Below are 19,816 nucleotides of genomic sequence, written 5' to 3'. Positions count from 1 at the left end.
ACAGTAATTAAGGTGCAGGCTTGCACTAGCTGTGATGTTTTTGTTCTCTGTGCCTTTCCTAACGGGTTCTAGAATTTGATTTATTTTTGCCTGCTTCTTTCTGAACACTGAATGCTTTTGTAATGCTAACTGTGATGCTAGGATTTCACACTGAGTGGCAGTGATCAGTGCAGGCCTCATTACATGTTAAACATAATTTTCCCATATACTTATATATTCTATTATCTAAATTGACTTTTACATGCTATTTTAATGTTAGTTTATTGGTCCTTCTGCAGCTTTGTGGAGCTGGCTTCATTTTTACCTGCTTGAAAGAATGGCTTGGAAAGTAGCAGTTTCCTTTCTATGCAGAAATTCACAATAAACCATTATTTTTCTGTTGCTGAATCATCCTTTTTTTTTCTTCATTTTTTTCCCCCCTATGCATTAGGTTTTACTGCTGACTTGAGATCCAACACTGGTGGCTTTTCCACAATGCGTCTTTGATCACTGGCAGATTTTGCCTGGATATGCCTATGATGCAAATTCTCATCCTTGGCAAGTTGTTGCTGAAATGTGTAAATGCAAAAGGCATTCTACCTCTAGCTAACTTCCTAGATAAGTTGTAATCACATCTGTTTCATGTTGTGTGATATGCTGCCCAGTTTTGTCCTGAGAACACTTCCTCATAAAACTGAGGAAGAAAATGGAAAGTTTTTAGAATGTTACATTGGATACACAGACAGTCTTAACATATTGTGATTGTGGCATAATCACCTACTGAAAAAATAAAAATTATGTGTTAATTTGGTTTATGGGATTGTTGTTGCCTGTATGTTTTCTGTGACCATTGCTGCCTGTTGCAAAAATACATACACAAAAAGTTGTTCTTTCTAATGGTGTTCTTTCCAGTTTGCCTAATCCGCAATCGTTTTCTAACCTAGGAAGGAGCTCCCTTCATTGTTGCTCTTGCAGAAATTCTTGTTGAATGGTCAGTTTTTGTCCTCTCAGACAGAAGACGCATTCACTCATTTCCAAATTTGAATCCTCTGTGTTGTTGAAGACTGATAGCGAAAGGCTTGCAGTTACAGGTAAACTTTCTAGCATCCAGAGCCTAGACTTAAAAGCAGATTTACAAGGAGAAATGCTGGAGTTCTTGCTGCTGGACAGGTACAAAACCTCACGTGGTCAGTGCTGTATTGTTGGGCAAAGCCCTGCCAAGAACCTTTTCTACGAGATTTACTCCTGTCCAAACTACTTGGATAAATAGTCAGATGCATTTTAACTTCCACATAGAACTTTTTAAAGAAGAGTAAAGCAAAAATTCATCTAGATACAATGGACAGGTGTGCTTAGCACAAGAAGCACACCTGGAATCAAGGCCTGTGCCATTAAGTTGGAACTCCCAGTCTCCTTTGCACACACCACTACTTAAAGAAAGGCTTTGTTGTCTGGTGGAATAAAATAATCAAATAGGTCACATGGCTGTACCACACTACTTCAGATCATTGATGCATATCATCCACAAACAAGTAAATTAAAGGATTTAGGTATTACTAAAGCTTGGTAATTACTGTGCTTAAATCAACATGGTAGGAAAACTACACTGTTCACATTAACGCTTGCCTCACGCTGTCCTAACAGTTTAGTTCTCTCCTAGATGGGTAGAACTCACATCCCTTAAGTTTGCATTTGATATAACTGTTGTAGGTCTAGAAAGTTTATTTAAAACTAAAGGCAGATGCAGAAGTCTTGCCCTGACTGGCTAGAGATCACAGCCCTGATACATAGCTATAAGTAACTACTAACTGGGCACATTCACTTGCTTAAAAATATTCTAACTGTATTTTATTAATACCACCACTGTTTTAGAGCATATGTCCTAAAAATAGCACTTTTAATAGCACTCTTGGATTAACTTTTCTGAATTATGTGTAAGATGCTGTGCTGGGCTGTCTGGGATGGAGTTAACTTTCCCTGCAGCAGCCCATACAGTGCTGTGCTCTGCACTCCAGTGTTGTGTCTATTGTTGCATAATACTGGCAGCACATCAGGACTCCCTCCAAGCCCCCAAGAGCCAACAGGCTGGGGGTGGGCAAGTGATGGGGAGGGGACATCGCCAGGGCAGCTGACCTAAACCAACCAAAGGGATATTCCATGCCATATGATGTCACACTCAGCAATAAAAAGGGGGGATCCCATGGTGGAAGGGCCTGCCCTCCCAAACAACTGTTACACATATTGAGGCCCTGCTTCCCAGGACATGGTCGAACATCGCTCGTTGATGGGAAGTAGAAACTTTTTTTTCCCCCTCTCTCTCTGTGCTTCTGCGTGGCCTTTTTTTTTTTTTTCCCTCTCCCTTTTCCCTTTAATTAAGTCATCCTTATCTCAATCCTTGAGCTCTTTGTGTCGTATTTTCTCTCTCTTTCCCTTTGAGGAGGGGGAGTGAGAGAGCGGCTGTGGTGGAACTCGACTGCCCACCCAATGAGAACCACCACAGTCCTTTTTGGCACCCAATGTGGGGCACAAGGGTTGAGATAACAGTAGAATTGATTACAATATTTACAACTAACACACTTCCTAGTCACAATGTTCAGCTTGCTGTTAATATTTTTCTGTGTGACTATGTCGTATGTAATCCGTCCTATGTTCTATTTTCTCCTCTATATCTGATCAGAGAACGTGCTAAAATCTGTGTTTGGTTTCTTTATCACACTGTGCTGTAACACACTGGCCTTGAGTTTAGTCTGGTCCTCAGGTCCTGCATTGTTATTATTCCGGTCTCCTGGAGATTATCTTTTTGGAAATATTAAGAATTACACTGCTTCTTTTTCTCCTCTAGAAGTCAATTTGTGAATAATATTGGGAATGGTACCTTCTTCTCTCCCTGTGGGCTACTTACAGCAGCCTTTGAGTATCTTGAATAACCTTGGTCAACTGTCATCCTCCTATTACTAGTCCTGCAAAATGTTTTGCTTTTCCTCCCTAAGGTCAAACAATTCATTAAGAATATCATCCAAGAATCTGCCCCAAGACAAAGTAGTTGTGAGTGGCAAGGTGTGTATAAGGATATAGGCAGGTACCTGTCACAGTTTTCTCCTCCAATGGTTTTTCACTTCACCCCTGAACAAGTGCGAAATACAAAAAAAATGGTATAATGTTTGAAAGACGTATGCCCTGACCCTGGCAATACTAGAGAACTCCACCAGCTTGCTGCACTCTGCTGGGGTCTGGCTCATGCCTATCAAATGGTAATTAACACTGCCCAGAACCCTCAAGGGGATGGGGACATCTTTGAATTCGATGACGAGATAACACACACTGTGACCATCCCAGAGGACCAACCATCCATGGTATCAGTTGCCCCTATAGTCAAGACAAAATAATGGAAACGGAAGCCAGCTCATTTAGTAAGGGAAGAAGCCTCTCCTAAGAAGGAGGGAGAAGAGGAAAAGGCAGGCAGCTCTAAAGCAGCATCATCCCAACAACATCAGGGAGAAGAGACTGAAATCATAAATGAATCAGAAACCACACAATCCCTATCCCTGAGTGAGTTGTGAGAAATATGAAAGGATTTCAGTTGACACCCAGGTGAGCACATCCTCACCTGGCTGCTTTGATGCTGGGACATTGGGGCCAATAGCCAACAACTAGAAGGCAATGAAGCCAAGCAGCTGGGATCCCTCTCTAGAGAAAGGCTCATTGACAGAGTAATTGGGAGAGAGGCACAGGTTCTCAGCCTCTGGAAGCGACTTCTGGCAGCTGTGAAAGACAGGTATCCCCACAAGGAAGATATTGTACATCAAGTAGGCAAGTGGACCACCATGGAGAAAGGTCTCCAGCACCTGTGGGAATTAGCTGTGCTGGAGATGATTTATAGTGATTTCTTCTCTGGATACCCAGTCCCCTGAGCTAGTGGAAGGGGATGGGGAGCAGAATGTGGCCCTCACAATCCACGAGGAAATGGTTGGCGACCTGCTACGGCACTTGGATGTGCACAAGTCGATGGGGCCGGATGGGATCCACCCAAGGGTATTGAGAGAACTGCAGAAGAGCTGGCCAAGCCATCATTTATCAGCAGTCCTGGCTATCAGGGGAGGTCCCAGTCGACTGGCGGCTAGCAAACGTGATGCCCATCTACAAGAAGGGCTGGAAGGTAGACACGGGAAACTATAGGCCTGTCATTCTGACTTCGGTGCCAGGGAAGCTCATGGAGCAAATTATCTTGAGAGTCATCACGCAGCACTTGCAGGGCAAGCAGGCGATCAGGCCCAGTCAGCATGGGTTTATGAAAGGCAGGTCCTGCTTGATGAACCTGATCTCCTTCTATGACAAAGTGATGCGCTGGGTGGATGAGGGAAAGGCTGTGGATGTGGTCTACCTTGACTTCAGCAAGGCTTTTGACACCGTTTCCCACAGCATTCTCCTGAAGAAACCGGATGCTTGTGGCTTGGACTGGCGTACGCTTCGTTGGGTTAAAAACTGCCTGGATATCTGGGCCCAAAGAGTTGTGGTAAATGGAGTTAAATCCAGTTGGAGGCTGGTCACTAGTGGAGTCTCCCAGGGCTCAGTATTAGGGCCAGTTCTCTTTAATAGCTTTATCGATGATCTGGATGAGGGGATCAAGTGCACCCTCAGTAAGTTTGCAGACGACACCAAGTTAGGTGTGTGTGTTGATCTGCTCGAGGGTAGGAAGGCGCTGCAGGAGGATCTGGATAGGCTGGACCTGCCTGCCCCTTTAAATTGCTATAATAATGGTGAAAAATTATGGAGCAGAAAACAATATATAAAATTTACAAAGCCCCTAAGTGACCGTTATCAAAATAATGCTGGCTTAGATAAGGGAGCAGTGCCAAACTAATGTTGTCTGAAGCATCTGCTGTAAAGACATATACATGTTTACAGCTGTTAAAATTGATAGAAAATTATTTTAGGTGCATATTTCTGTTTAAACAAACAAACAAACAAAAAACACAAACAAGGAAATAAGAGAATAACTCTTTTTCCCCTCTCTCCCTGTGCTTCTGCACAGCCTTTTTTTTGTTTTGTTTTTTCTTCCCTCTCCCTTTTCCCTTTAATTAAGTCATCCTTATCTCAATCCTTGAGCTCTTTGTGTCATATTTTCTCTCTCTTTCCCTTTGAGGAGGGGGAGTGAGAGAGCGGTCGTGGTGGAACTCAGCTGCCCACCCGAGTAAAACCACCACAGATGCTTACCTCACTTCAGCCAGTCAGTTTGCAAATTAATAGTACAAACAGCATGTTCAGTAACAGGTAAGTTTTAAACAGTTTATTCACAATGGCTTTCAAACCTCTCCCCCCCTCTATTTCTAGTTCAAGTTACTGTGCAGTTGTGATGCAGAGAGCACTGATCAGCTGCAGGGCATTAGGAAAAAATGTCATGAGTCGCATGGCTTTATTGGAAATAAATCATGCTAAAACCTGATCCTTAACAGGTACAAAAATTTAACAGATAAGGAAAGGAGAAGAAAATGGATGCAATAAGACCAACAGGTGAATTGAAGATTGATGTGAAAGGTAATGAAAAGGCAATGAAGAATAGCAATGCAGCATTACAGATGGAATTACAGGACAAACAAGAGATACAATACATCCTGCTTCAATATTTCTTATCCATATACTTAGTTCAAATACTGTAACAGTAATAGAAGGCAAAAAGCACCAGACATCTGACTAAAGAAATACAAAAATACAGAACAAAATCAGGGCAAAATGAACACTGATAACTAGGCAAAAGAGTAATCTCAAATACAGTTACTCAGAAACAATGCATGGAAAAGTTGCTATGTCAACATATACAGACAATATCATTATTCCAGCTCTATGGAAATTACTTGATTTTCCTGGTCTGTAATCTCTTCCAATACAGTACTGCCAAAATTACCCTTAGAAACATGCAGGGAGACACCGCATATACTGAACAAAGCAGCTGATTCGGAGTAAAAAAGGAGGAGGAAATTATTCCTAGTTGATTACATGGCCTTTTAATCATGTCTTTTCTACTGTAGGACAAAGCATTATTAAACCCTAAACAGTTCCAGTTTGGTGGGAGCAGTGTGCATCTACAGCTTTTTCTCTTCCCAAAAGCCATGATTCCACTGTGGCAAGTCAGACTGCAGCATGCCCAAGCAGTTACTGAAGTGGCAAAGCCGTCCTAGAAAACACTTCCACTAGGGAGAAAGTAATCACTACAGACTCCATACAGGTACCATAGAAAGCATGTACCTCACTGGTAATGGCACAGAAGGGCACCAAGGATTTAAGAAGTTGAAAGGTTTTCTTTCTATCACCTCTTAACGTTACCAAACCAGAAACTCAACTATGGTTCAACTGCATACTTTGGGGGTTCTGGTGGTGATGGGAAGGTGTCCCACTTCTGACATGGCAGCACACAGAGATTGTATAATGTGTATAATGCAAGGCTTCCATAGATAGTTTGTTCCCTCCCCCAGCTCAAAACACATTAAAGAGGAAGAAGTCACAGTTTGGAGTGTGTTACAGTTGTGAACAACATGAAATCAAGGAAAAAAACATACAGTTACAGAGGCTTTCCCTACTTTCCCCAGTAAGGGAAAAGCGGGGAGCAGAAAACATAAAACACAAGTGTACTGGGTCTGGCTGGAATGTTAACTTTCCCGGCAGCAGCCCATACAGTACCGTACTCTGTACTTGTAGCTGGAACAGCAGTGTTATCACACCAGTGTTGTGTCTACTGCTGAGCAGCAGTGGCACAGCATTGGGCCTTTCTCTAACCCTCCTAGGGGGTGGGCAAAAAAAGTGAGGAGAGAAACATCACTAGGGCAGCTGACCTAAACCAATCAAAGGGATATTCCATACCATGTGGTGTCACACTCAGCAATAAAAGGTGGAAACAGGAAGAAGAGGGGAGGGGTGGGCTCTCATTGAGAAGACGTCGGTCCTCCTCTCGAACACCGGCTGCGTGCGTTGAGGCCTTGCTTCAAGGACGTGGTCAATCATCGCTCATTTGTGGGAAGTACAGAGTAATTTCTTTCCTCTGCACTTCCATATAGCTTTCATTTATTTTGTTTGTTTTCCTCCCTTTTTCCCCTTTCCCTTTTATTTCCCCTTAGTTAAATTGTTTAGTTCATGGTAGTCTTTATTTAATTATTATAATTATTTCCCTTTGTCCTGGTTTCAGTTAGAACAGAATTAATTTTCTTCCTAGTAGCTGGTGGAATGCTGTGTTTTGGCTTAGGATGAGAAGAGTGCTGATAACACCCCGATGTTTTAATTGTTGCAGAGCAGTGCTTATACCAAGCCAAGGACACCTCAGACTTTTGCTCTGTCCTGCCAACAGGCAGGCTGGGGGTGCAGTAAGAGCTGGGAGGGGACAGACCCAGGACACGTGACCCAAACTAGCCAAAGAGGTATTCCATACCATCTGACGTCATGCTAAACAATATATTGGGGTGGCTAGCCGGGGGGAGGGGGCCGGACTGCTCGGGGTTAAGCTGGGCATCGGTCAGCGGGTGGTGAGTAATTGCATTGTGCATCACTTGTTTGTACATATTATTAGTAGTAGTACTATTATCATCATTGTATTATTATTATTATAATTATAATTATAATTATAATTATAATTATTATTATTATTATTATTATTTTCCTGTCTTATTAAACTGTCTTTATCTCAACTCACGGGCTTCACTTTCCATTTCTCTCCCCCGTCCCAGAGAGGGAGGGGGGAGGGTGAGCGAACGGCTGCGTGGTGTTTAGCTGCCGGCCGGGTTAAACCACGACAGTCTTTTTGGCGCCCAACGTGGGGCTCAAAAGGTTGAGATAACGGCAGATCTGACCAGAGTGAGTTAAACTAAAATTGGTATAAGTATTAGACCTGCTTAATAGTCACTTGTCATAATGCTGATTGCTTTAATCTCAATGTGCTGCGCCTGTTTTCCAAATTGAGTATTATAGCACATTATTTTCCGTATGTGCTCTCTGTCATGTTGTTTATCCTCTCCGGGCCCTGGTTTCAGACCATTATGGTACTGTGTGTTGTATCAGTGGCTTATGAGATGATGAAATATCTGGCCATGACTCTAACCTGGTATTTGTACTCAGTAACATCTTCGATTCTATACTTTGGAAACTGTATTTTGGAAACTATTAGCAATTATATCTGTTGCCTTTTTTCATTAGGGAGTCAATCTGTGGAGGGGAAAGGGGAAGATAATTTTTCTTACTTGATCACTCTCCCTTTCTCCTTCACCACCCCCTTATCCTCCTTGATCACTCTCCCTTCCTCCTTCACCACCCTCTTATCCTCCGAGTTTATTACAATAGCTCTCCAAGATATTGAATATCCTTGGGATACTCAGACCAGCATAGTCCTGTTGTTCTGCCTCCTGAATGCGCTTCAGGTTCTGCTTAAAGTTAAACAACTACTTAGGAAGCTCATCCAGAGATCTGCCCGGAGGCAGTATAGTTGTGGGTGCCAGGGAGTATGGGAGGATATGGGCAGGCATCTAGAGCAGTTGGCACCCCCAGTGTTTTGGAAATTCACCCCTGAACAACTGCAAAATCCTCAAAAACTGGCAGAATGCTTGAAAAAAAGGTGTCGCGATTCGGGAAGTTCCAAAGTAACACAAATCATTGTAACATGCTGGGGCCTGGCTCATGCCTATCGAGCTGCCATGGATACTGCTATCAACTTAGTGACAGACCCTGCGGCCACTCCAAGTCCCGTGACAGATCCAACGGCCATTGTGACCCCTACGGTGGACTCTGCGGCCGCTCCAGTCCCAGCTTCTGCAGATGCTCCAGTCCCAGTTCCTGAAGCCGCTCCAGTCCCAGTTCCTGCAGCCGCTCCAGTCCCAGTTCCTGCAGCCGCTCCAGTCCCAACTCCTGAAGCCGCTCCAGTCCCAGCTCCTGCAGCCGCTCCAGTCCCAACTCCTGCAGCCGCTCCAGTCCCAGCTCCTGCAGCCGCTCCAGTCCCAGTTCCTGCAGCCGCTCCAGTCCCAGCTCCTGAAGCTGCTCCAGTCCCAGCTCCTGCAGCTGCTCCAGTTCCAGCTCCTGCAGCCGCTCCAGCTCCGGCTCCTGCAGCCGCTCCAGCTCCGGTTCCTGCAGCCGCTCCAGTTCCAGCTCCTGCAGCCGCTCCAGCTCCGGTTCCTGCAGCTGCTCCAGTTCAAGCTCCTGCAGCCGCACCAGTTCCAGCTCCTGCAGCTGCTCCAGCTCCGGTTCCTGCAGCTGCTCCAGCTCCTGCAGCCGCTCCAGCTCCTGTGGCTGGGTCAGAGAAACGAGCTGTAGCAGTGCAAGTTGACCCTGCAGAGGGTATTCCAACCTCTGTGGCAGACCCTGTAACAAGGTCAGAGAAACGAGCTGTAGCAGTGCAAGCTGCCCCTGTAGAGAAGGTGAAAAAATGGTATAGAGATTCAGGTTGTTTAGAACGCAGAGAATCTTCTGCCAAATCTAGGTATAGAGACGACGGAGACGACGACGACGCTGGGCCATCAAGGGTTCAGGAGGAGGAAGATGAGGATGCCGAAAAATCAACAGTAACTACCCGAAGCCTAAACGAGCGTGAGTTATGAGATGTGCGAAAAGATTTTGGTCGATGTATAGGTGAGCAGCTTGTCACCTGGCTGCTCCGATGCTGGGACACTGAAGCCAATTGTGTGGAATTAGATGGCAGGGAAGCCAGGCGACTGGGATCCCTTGCTAGAGACGCAGGCATTGACAAAGCAATTGCAGATGGAGCACAATCTCACAGCCTCTGGAGGCGTCTCCTGTCAGCTGTGAGGGAAAGGTATCCCTTCAAGGAAGAACTTTTATGTCTACCAGGCAAGTGGACCACTATGGAGAAGGGAATCCAGTACCTGAGGGAATTAGCCATACGGGAAGTGATTTATGAGGATCCAGACCTCAGACAAACATCCAAAGATCCAGATGAAGTCAGGTGTACGCGACCCATGTGGCGGAAGTTTGTACGGAGTGCACCATCATCATATGCCAGCTCATTGGCAATAATGGCCTGGAAAGAGGATGAGGAACCCACAGTGGATGAAGTGGCTAAACAACTCCGGCAGTACGAAGAAAGTCTCTCCTCTTCCTTACAGGCCTGCGTCTCAGCTGTGGAGAAACTTTCTGAAGAGTTCCACCAACTTAAAGAGAATCTATCTTCATCCCCACCTGAACCAACCAGTGTCCACCGACCAAAAGAGAACACTGTGGAGAAACTTTCTGAAAAGGTTCACCAACTTGAAGAGAGATTATTCTCCTCCGCACCTGTACAGAGCAGTGTCTCAGCTATCAGGGGTAGTCGTTCATCCACACAAGGAAGACGATATGGTGGGTACTCACCCCGTGCTACCCTGTGGTTTTACTTACGAGACCATGGAGAGGACATGAGAAAATGGGATGGAAAATCTACCGCGACCCTAGAGGCACGGGTACGTGAGTTGCAAAAGAAAACAATCAGGAAAAAGGGGTTCTCTGAAAAGTTTGCTGCTCCAACTTCCAGCAGACAGTCCTTCAAACACAGAAACGAAGAAGATTCCGACCAGGATTAGGGAGGCCCTGCCTCCAGCCAGGGGGAGGAAAGGGACAATCGAGTTTATTGGACTGTGTGGATTCGATGGCCTGGCACATCAGACGCACAGAAGTATAAGGCTTTAGTAGACACCGGTGCACAATGCACTATAATGCCATCGAGCTATAAAGGACCAGAGCCCATCTGTATTTGTGGAGTGACAGGGGGATCTCAGCAGTTGACTGTATTGGAGGCTGAAGTGAGTCTGACTGGGAATGACTGGCAAAAGCACCGCATTGTGACTGGCCCGGATGCTCCATGTATCCTTGGCATAGACTATCTCAGAAGAGGATATTGCAAGGACCCAAAAGGGTTCAGGTGGGCTTTTGGTATAGCTGCCTTAGAGACAGAGGACATTAAACAATTATCTACCTTGCCTGGTCTCTCAGAGGACCCCTCTGTTGTGGGGTTGTTGAGAGTCGAAGAACAGCAAGTGCCAATCACTACCACAACTGTGCACCGGCGGCAATATCGCACTAACTGGGACTCCCTGATTCCCATCCATAAGCTAATTCGTCAATTGGAGAGCCAAGGAGTGATCAGCAAGACTCATTCACCTTTCAATAGTCCCATATGGCCAGTGCGAAAGTCTAATGGCGAGTGGAGACTAACAGTGGACTATCGGGGCCTGAACGAAGTGACGCCACCACTGAGTGCTGCAGTGCCGGACATGCTGGAACTTCAGTACGAACTGGAATCGAAGGCAGCCAAGTGGTACACCACAACTGATATCGCTAATGCATTTTTCTCCATCCCTCTAGCAGCAGAGTGCAGGCCACAGTTTGCTTTCACTTGGAGGGGAGTCCAATATACTTGGAATCGACTGCCCCAGGGGTGGAAACACAGCCCTACCATTTGCCATGGACTGATCCAGTCTGCGCTGGAGCAGGGGGAAGCTCCTGAACACCTGCAGTACATCGATGACATTATTGTGTGGGGTGACACAGCAGAGGAAGTTTTCGAGAAAGGGAAGAAAATAGTCCAAATCCTTCTGAAAGCCGGTTTTGCCATAAAACAAAATAAAGTCAAAGGACCTGCATGAGAGATCCAGTTTTTAGGAATAAAATGGCAAGATGGACGCTGTCAAATCCCAATGGATGTGATCAACAAAATAACAGCTATGTCTCCACCAACTAGCAAAAAAGAAACACAAACTTTCCTAGGCGTCCCGGGGTTTCGGAGAACGCACATTCCAAATTACAGTCTGATTGTAAACCCGCTCTACCAAGTAACCCGTAAGAAGAATGAGTTTGAATGGGGCCCTGAAGAACGACAAGCCTTTGAACAAATCAAGCAGGAAATACTCCATGCAGTAGCCCTTGGGCCAGTTCGAACAGGACCAGATGTAAAGAATGTGCTCTACACTGCAGCCGGGGAGAAAGGCCCCACCTGGAGCCTCTGGCAGAAAGAACCTGGGGAAACTCGAGGTCGGCCCCTGGGGTTTTGGAGCCGGGGATACAGAGGGTCTGAGACCCGCTATACTCCAACTGAAAAGGAGATATTGGCAGCATATGAAGGAGTTCGATGTGCTTCAGAGGTGGTCGGTACTGAAGCGCAGCTCCTCCTAGCACCCCGATTGCCGGTGCTAGGCTGGATGTTCAAAGGAAGGGTCTCTTCTACGCATCATGCAACTGATGCTACATGGAGCAAGTGGGTTGCACTAATTACTCAGCGGGCTCGAATAGGAAACCCCAGTCGCCCAGGAATCTTGGAAGTGATTATGGACTGGCCAGAAGGTAAATACTTTGGGATATGATCAGAGGAGGAGGTGGGTCGTGCTGAAGAAGCCCCACTGTACAACCAGTTACCAGAAAATGAAAAGAAATATGCCCTGTTCACTGATGGGTCCTGTCGTATTGTGGGGAAGCATCGGAGATGGAAGGCTGCTATATGGAGTCCTACACCACGAGTTGCAGAAGCTGCTGAGGGAGAAGGTGAATCGAGTCAGTTTGCAGAAGTGAAGACCATTCAGCTGGCTTTAGACATTGCTGAACGAGAAAAATGGCCAGTTCTCTATCTCTACACTGATTCATGGATGGTAGCAAATGCCCTGTGGGGATGGTTACAGCAATGGAAGCAAAACAACTGGCAGCGTAGGGGCAAACCCATCTGGGCTGCTGCATTGTGGCAAGATATTGCTGCTCGGGTAGAGAACCTGGCTGTGAAAGTACGTCACGTAGATGCTCATGTGCCCAAGAATCGGGCTACTGAAGAACATCAGAACAACCAGCAGGTGGATCAGGCTGCTAAGATTGAAGTAGCTCAGGTGGATCTGGATTAGCAGCATAAAGGTGAATTATTTATAGCCCGATGGGCCCATGACACCTCAGGCCATCAAGGTAGAGATGCAACATACAGATGGGCTCGTGATCGAGGGGTGGACCTGACCATGGACGCTATAGCACAGGTTATTCATGACTGTGAAACATGTGCTGCAATCAAGCAAGCCAAACGGTCAAAGCCTCTTTGGTATGGAGGACGATGGCTGAAATATAAATATGGAGAGGCCTGGCAGATTGATTACATCACACTCCCTCAAACTCGCAATGGCAAGCGCCACGTACTTACAACGGTGGAAGCAACCACCGGATGGCTGGAAACATATCCTGTGCCTCATGCCACCGCCCGGAACACTATCCTGGGCCTTGAAAAGCAAGTCCTATGGCGACATGGTACCCCAGAAAGAATAGAGTCAGACAATGGGACTCATTTCCGAAACAACCTTATAGACACTTGGGCCAAAGAACATGGTATTGAGTGGGTGTATCACATCCTCATCATGCACCAGCCTCCGGAAAAGTTGAACGATACAACGGACTGTTAAAGACTACATTGAAAGCAATGGGCGCTGGGACATTCAAAAACTGGGATACGCATTTGGCAAAGGCCACCTGGCTAGTCAATACTAGGGGATCTGCCAACCGAGCTGGACCTGCCCAATCAAACCTGTTACGTACTGTAGAAGGGGATAAAGTTCCTGTAGTGCATGTAAGAAATATGCTGGGTAAAACAGTCTGGGCTACTCCTGCCTCAGGAAAAGGCAAACCCATTCGTGGAATTGTTTTCGCTCAGGGACCTGGATACACTTGGTGGGTGATGCAAAAGAACGGAGAGGTCCGGTGTGTACCTCAAGGAGATTTAATACTGGGTGAGAATAGCCCATGAACTGAATTGTACCATGTTAATTGCTATATAATACTGTATGTTACCACTACCATGACTACTATAGGTGACTAATTAGAATGTATGGAAAAGAGTGTAACCTGAGCATGACATAAATGGTATGGAATAAGGGGTGGATAGATGGATAGGTGGAAGAAAATTAATTCTGTTCTAACTGAAACCAGGACACCCTTTAATTAAATTATCCTTATCTCAACCCGTGAGTTGTTCTTTGCTTTACTTCTCCCCCTCCTCATCTAAAGGAGGGGGAGTGAGAGAGCGGTTGTGGGGTTTAGCTGCCCAGCACGGTAAAACCACCACAACAAGTCATGGCTATTTCACAAAGCTTCATTTTCTTAAATGAAGTTTATTACAGGCCCCAGTGAAAATATTAAAAATTCACCGATGCATACACTTCTGCATCATTGTCCAGGTTGTTGTTCTGGAGTGGTTAAGTGCCTTTTTTAATTTAAAAAAGTTTTTTACATTATTGCTGTGTTTTACAACAAAATTAAAACCCATTTGTGGACTCTATCTAACAACAAAAAGTCAGTTTCCCCAGAACAAGCCAGAAGCATAAAAGTATGTTTTGAAGGGGCCTTTTCTCTACCAGATATTTAACAAGCAAGAAAAAAAAAGTCTATCACTTCTGTTCCTAGTGTAGATGAGTTTACTCCATTTCCAGAAGGCAAATCCTTTCAATAAATATCAGTGTAACTTCTGAGATGCTGAAGTTCCAGAGATACAACAAGCAGCTCTGTGCAATTTCTCCTGGAGTTCCAAGGCTGCCTCTTGTTTCAGTCCAGTGAGATGATGTCAGGAGCACTGCCTCCACTGCTGGTTATAACTCCTGTCTTGCTCCTGCTGGAGGAGCTAACGTGCATGCTGCTTTCGTGGTGACTGGTTGATGTGATGATGCTGCCAGGAGAGCTGCTTGTTAAGGTTGAGGTGAGACTATCCAAAAACATAGGAGGACAGTACTGTTTGAAACAAACAATGAAGAATGAAGAGACTAACTGCACAAGGGAAATGTATGCTTTGAAGATACATCTTCCCTACAACAAGCACAAAACGGGTTACTAGCAGAACTTCATTAACACATGCACAGCAAGACCAGAGCTCTGCAAAACAGTAAGTAAGCAAACAGGGGTGGTAGCACAAACCCTTCCTTCCTCTTCCTCCCTGTTATATCTCCTGTGAACAGGCTAGCTTGAGCATTTACTGGCACATTAGGAAACACTATAGCATCCACCATAGCATCCAACTGGAAACCTGTAATGAATAGCATCCCCTAAGAGACCATACTTGAACCAGTACTATTTAGTATCTTCATTAATGACATAGTGGGATGGAGTGCACCTTCAGCAAATCACAGGTAACACCAAGCTCAAAGGTGCATTTGATGCACTAGAAAGATGGGATGCCATCCAGAGGTACCTTGACAGGCTTAAGGAGCAGACCAAGGTCCTGCACATGGGTCAGGGTGATCCCCAATATCAGCACAGACTAGGGGATGAATAGGTTGAGAGCAGCCCTGCTGAGAAGGACTTGGGAGTGCTGGTGAATGAATAGCTAGATACGAGCTAGCAGTGTACTTGCAGCCCAGAAAGCCAATTATATCCCAGGCTACAACTCGAGGTGGCCAGCAGATCAAGGGAGGTGATTCTCTCCCTCAGCTCTGCTCTTACAAGGCCCCAGGTTGAATACTATCTTAGTTAAGGAGACAGCATTCCCCCCTTGAAGGCTGTAGTCCATCTGTGATACTTACTGTAACTAGATTCTTACATTCTTAATTGTGTAAAGTTTGTTTCCATGGAAGGAAAAGCACTAACTGGTTACTTTTGACCTACAAAATTTCCATAAACTCCATTGGCTTTGGATTATAAGTGAGGCATCAAGTAATCACACTGAGGGACTTGTGAAAGCGTTCAGTAACGTGCCCAAACTAATGAAGATCCCATCATTAGAACTCAATCCACAACTAATATTAAAACCAACAGAAACAGCAGTGAAGTATGTTTACAAAAGTCAATCTGGCCTGCAGATACAGTGTGAACTAAGAGCATGAATGCATGGTTGTATTCATGGCAGCAGCATGTGTGCAAGTATCTGCTTCTGTAAGGCAAAGATAAACTATCAGTAGTTTCCTGTGCTTGAATTTATCACAGTGAAGTCAAACTGAATCCTTCCTTAATGCCTCTTTTCTTTTTACCACCTCTTGTTGGGCAAATGCATTTTCCTGGTCTGTGGTTAGGTCTAAGCAAGTGGATCGCAAGCACAATATGGATGACAACATCCTGACAGTTACTTGATCAGTATGTCAAAAAAACAGGCTTAGAAGTTAAGCCCACAGCAGTTCAAAAACATACCTGTGAATCAACTGGGATTATTGAAAGAAAATCCAGACCTAGAAAGAAGAAGGATAATAAACTGATGCATCTTTATTCTCTTCATAAAGAAGAAGTTTAAGGAACTTTGTTGTTTTTGTAGAACAGATTTTGCAATTGCTATACAGTTTCTAAATGAAGTATATCACTGTAACACCAACTCTTAATTACTTCAGGCAGCAGCAAAACATGTTTTCTAGTACAAGTGTCTCTTTTTAAGAATGAGAATGACAATGTATTCACTGGATATTGCAATGCATTCACTCGATATTGCAGGGTGGTTCAACGTGGTTGCTTAGATGGAGGTTGCCAGTTGGAGCTGTTGGTTCATAATGCAAGTTTCACTGCATATTGTACCTGACTTGGCCAAACTGGGACATGAAGAGTGTCATCACATTAAAGATGCTGGAATGAAGTAAAGTCACAACATGCACAAGTCCAAAAACAAGCAGCAGGTCTCTTCCTCCACCCATGGGCAGCCAATAAGGAAACTTTTCTAATATCATCCCCGCTTTGTGTCTAGACAGATAAAAGGAATGAAGAGGAAACTACAAGTAGTTCAAGGTATATCCTCTACGAGCAGCGAGAACTAGTGTCCATCTTATACACCATTAGTGTATAAGTATTTAAGGCAAGATGTTTAAAAATATGAAACCAATGAAAAATCACAGACTTTTTTTTGTTTTGAAATCTTGGCCTTGTGTTCGCTATGTCAACAGAAAGAAATGGTAAGCTTCCTCCCTCCCTCTCTCATTACCCTCCAGGTCTGTTCTGGCCAGCAGCATCTCTCCTTTCCTCCATCACAGAAAGTCACAGAAAAGTTTTGAAGGAGATTTAAGCCCAGCTGCTTTTATAGAATTCACAGCTTTTGGTCATGAATACTCTCAAACTTCAAATGATAGAGATGTACAAGATAAACAAAACAGTTCTAAGCTTCTGTTCTCTCAGATTAGTCTCCTATCCAATTTGGAAATACTATGGATTTCTTACCAAGGGAGAAGTGGAGGGAGGGAGCAGTAAGGCAACAGAGAAACAAGGGGAAGGATATCCATCCCCTTGCCAAACTGGTACTGAAAAAAGAGGAAAAACCCCAGAGATGTTGCAGGGGAAAAATGAAGACAGGCAACAGAGTGGGTGAGGGAAGTACAGGAGGCCCATGTGACACCTCTTGTCACAAGTCACTGTTTCCTGGGCTCTGTGTTCACTACGGCCAGCAAAGAGAACCCCCAGAGTCCCCCTACACAATTCTTTTCAAGGAGCCAGGATAGAAAACAATCATTATCCCCACCTTTTGTCTGATATTTAGCAGCAGTGTTGAAGAATACATCATAGGCATTTAGGGTATGTCTAGGTAAAGAAAGTCAATAGAGGTCAGCTTACATATTGTAGCTCACCTTAACCTTTTTCATACAGTCTAGACAGAGCACCACTAGAATCAGCTAGCAGAAATCTCTACATTAAGGGCTGGGATGAGTCAGTGCCATTATATTTCTAGAATTTAAATAAGCAGCTACTCTCCCTCGCATCTACCACACATAACAATTGGACGTTTACATAAAGTCTAACTGAATACAGCAAGAAGTGTTTCTGGCTGCCATTTCAGAGCGCCAGTGTCAGGGTGTACCTCAGAAGCAAGGTTTTTCACATCACTGTTGAAGCATAGTTTCACACTGGGAAGACAGCTTGTACTAAACTTGTCTAGACATCACATCAGTGCAATACTACATACAGTCTTGTCCCATTTAAAAAAACTGATCTCCATTTCTTTTTTTTACCCACCCCAGAGATTTAATAAGGCTGTCAGAATGCACGTGAAAAATAGCCACCACCTACCTGGCAAGTCCGAGGAAATACTAGATATTGGTGGGTGATGGAATGGCACTGAGTAGTCTGTTAACGAAGGAGGAATAGCAGCAGTATCAACCGTTGTCACGCTGGGCAGTCTGACAGTAGATGGCTGATACATGAGAACCCTGTTTTAAACAGCATGGGATGTTACAAACAGCCTGGCCATTAGTTACAGAAGAGAATTTATGCACAGCTGTGCACTCCTTCACACAGTCACTGTGTTCCAGCACAACTACAGTGTGGCTACTCACTACACAGTACTCCACTCTAATTTCCTCTTTCATAACAGTCTTCATAATAACATGATCACATCTTGGCTCTCAACAGCATCTGTGACATAAGAGCAAGTTGGTATTAAAACAAAATACAGTGCTGGAGTCATTGACAACAGTCCGTTTGGGATCAGAAGTGGCTCTCTGTATCTGCAGAGCACCCTGGGAGGGATGCACATGTAGTCTGAGCCAGGAGAAGGGCACTAAGTTTCTCCACATCACTGTTCCTCAGGGATAACCTGTCTTGCCAAGGATGCAACTGACATTATTCAACCCCTGGAGCACAGAATACCAACACAAGAGTTAAGCATCAAACCCATCTTTGCTCACAGCTGAACCCAAGCTAAGCTCAGCTCCCTAGGAACATGCAGCCAGTTAAAGTCTTTCTCTATTCCCACTGTCATGGTTTCAGTTAGGACAGAGTTAATTTTCTTCCTAGTAGCTGGTAGAATGCTATGTTTGGCTTAGGATGAGAAGAGTGCTGATAACACCCTGATGTTTTAATTGTTGCAGAGCAGTGCACCTCCCCTGGTAGGCTCTTGAGCCAGCTGTGTCAGGAAGCTATCTTCCACACACTCTAGAAACCTTCTGGACTGCTTCCTCTGCGCAGTGTTATACTTCCAGCTTATATCAGGGAAGTTGAAGCCTCCCATGAGAATGAGTGCTGGCGATCATGTAACTATTGCAAGCTGCTCATAGAATGTCTCATCCATCTCTTCATCCTGATTAGGTGGTTTATAACAGACCCCCACCAAGATGTCACCCCTACAGGCTTTCCCCCTGATTCTTATCCATAGACACTCAACTTTATCATTCCCAACCGCAAGCTCTTCAACATCAAAACACTTTATATTAAAGAGCCACACCACCACCCTTCCTACCTTGTCTATCCCTTCTGAAGAGCTTGTAGCCATCCATCACAGTACTCCAGTCGTAGGAGTGATCCCACCATGTTTCAGTTATTGCAACTAGGTCAAAGTTAGCCTCTCACACAATCACTTCTAGCTCCTCCTGTTTGTTGTCCGTGATGCATGCATTGGTATAGATGCACTTCAGATGAGACATCTGCCTCATTACCAGCTTCAGCATTGTTCCCCTATGCACTTCTCTGGTGAGCCCTGTTTTTACCCCCTTCCCCTGTCACAGTTAGTTTAAAGCTCTCTCCACAAGTCCTGCTAGCTCCTGCACTAGGATTCATTTCCCCTTTTGAGACAGGTGAGTTCCATTCATTGACAACAAGCCAGGGGTCAAGTAAACTGCCCCATTGTCAAAGAACCCAAAGTTCCTGTCTCAACACCAGCCTCTCAGCCAATTATTCATTACCTGTGTTTTCCTAGCCCTCTCCATGTCCTCCACCTCCCCAGAAGAAATAGAACAAAACATGACTTGCGCTCCCACTCCTTGAACTATTCACCCTAAACCCCTGAAATCTCTCTTCATAGTTCACTGGCTTCTCTGAGTGATTTAATCACTGTCCGCTTGAACTATGAGTAATAGGTAATAATCAGTGGGGTGAACCAGCTCTGGGAGTTTTCTAGTTATGTCCCTGACCCGGGCCCCAGGTAGGCAGCACACTTCCCTATGGCTCAGGTCCGGGTCTG

At 44.9% G+C, this 19,816-nt stretch overlaps 1 protein-coding gene across 3 annotated transcripts in view; it reads right to left on the bottom strand.

Annotated features, from left to right (window-relative positions):
* Positions 1-14,501: 14,501 nt before the first annotated feature.
* LOC309889553 (E3 SUMO-protein ligase PIAS2-like) overlaps positions 14,502-19,816 on the bottom strand; it is a 44,593-nt gene continuing 39,278 nt past the window's right edge. Inside the window, exons 12-14 of one of the 3 annotated variants that reach the window (XM_082782405.1) lie at positions 17,922-18,068; positions 16,078-16,138; positions 14,502-14,688 (exon numbers count right to left, since the gene is read on the bottom strand). In XM_082782405.1, coding sequence (XP_082638531.1) covers positions 14,506-14,688; positions 16,078-16,138; positions 17,922-18,068 — 391 coding nt within the window. In that variant the 3' untranslated portion in view covers positions 14,502-14,505. Of the gene's footprint in view, positions 14,689-16,077; positions 16,139-17,921; positions 18,069-18,194; positions 18,274-19,816 lie in introns of those variants that run through there. The other 2 variants (XM_082782404.1, XR_014319255.1) reach the window with 2 other exon arrangements.

The sequence above is a fragment of the Aythya marila genome (genome assembly GCF_965140915.1).
Source record: "Aythya marila genome assembly, chromosome: W".
Classification (NCBI taxonomy): Eukaryota; Metazoa; Chordata; class Aves; order Anseriformes; family Anatidae; genus Aythya; species Aythya marila.
The sequence above is the reverse complement of the archived record's forward strand: the minus strand, read 5'-3'. Positions and strand labels throughout refer to the sequence as shown.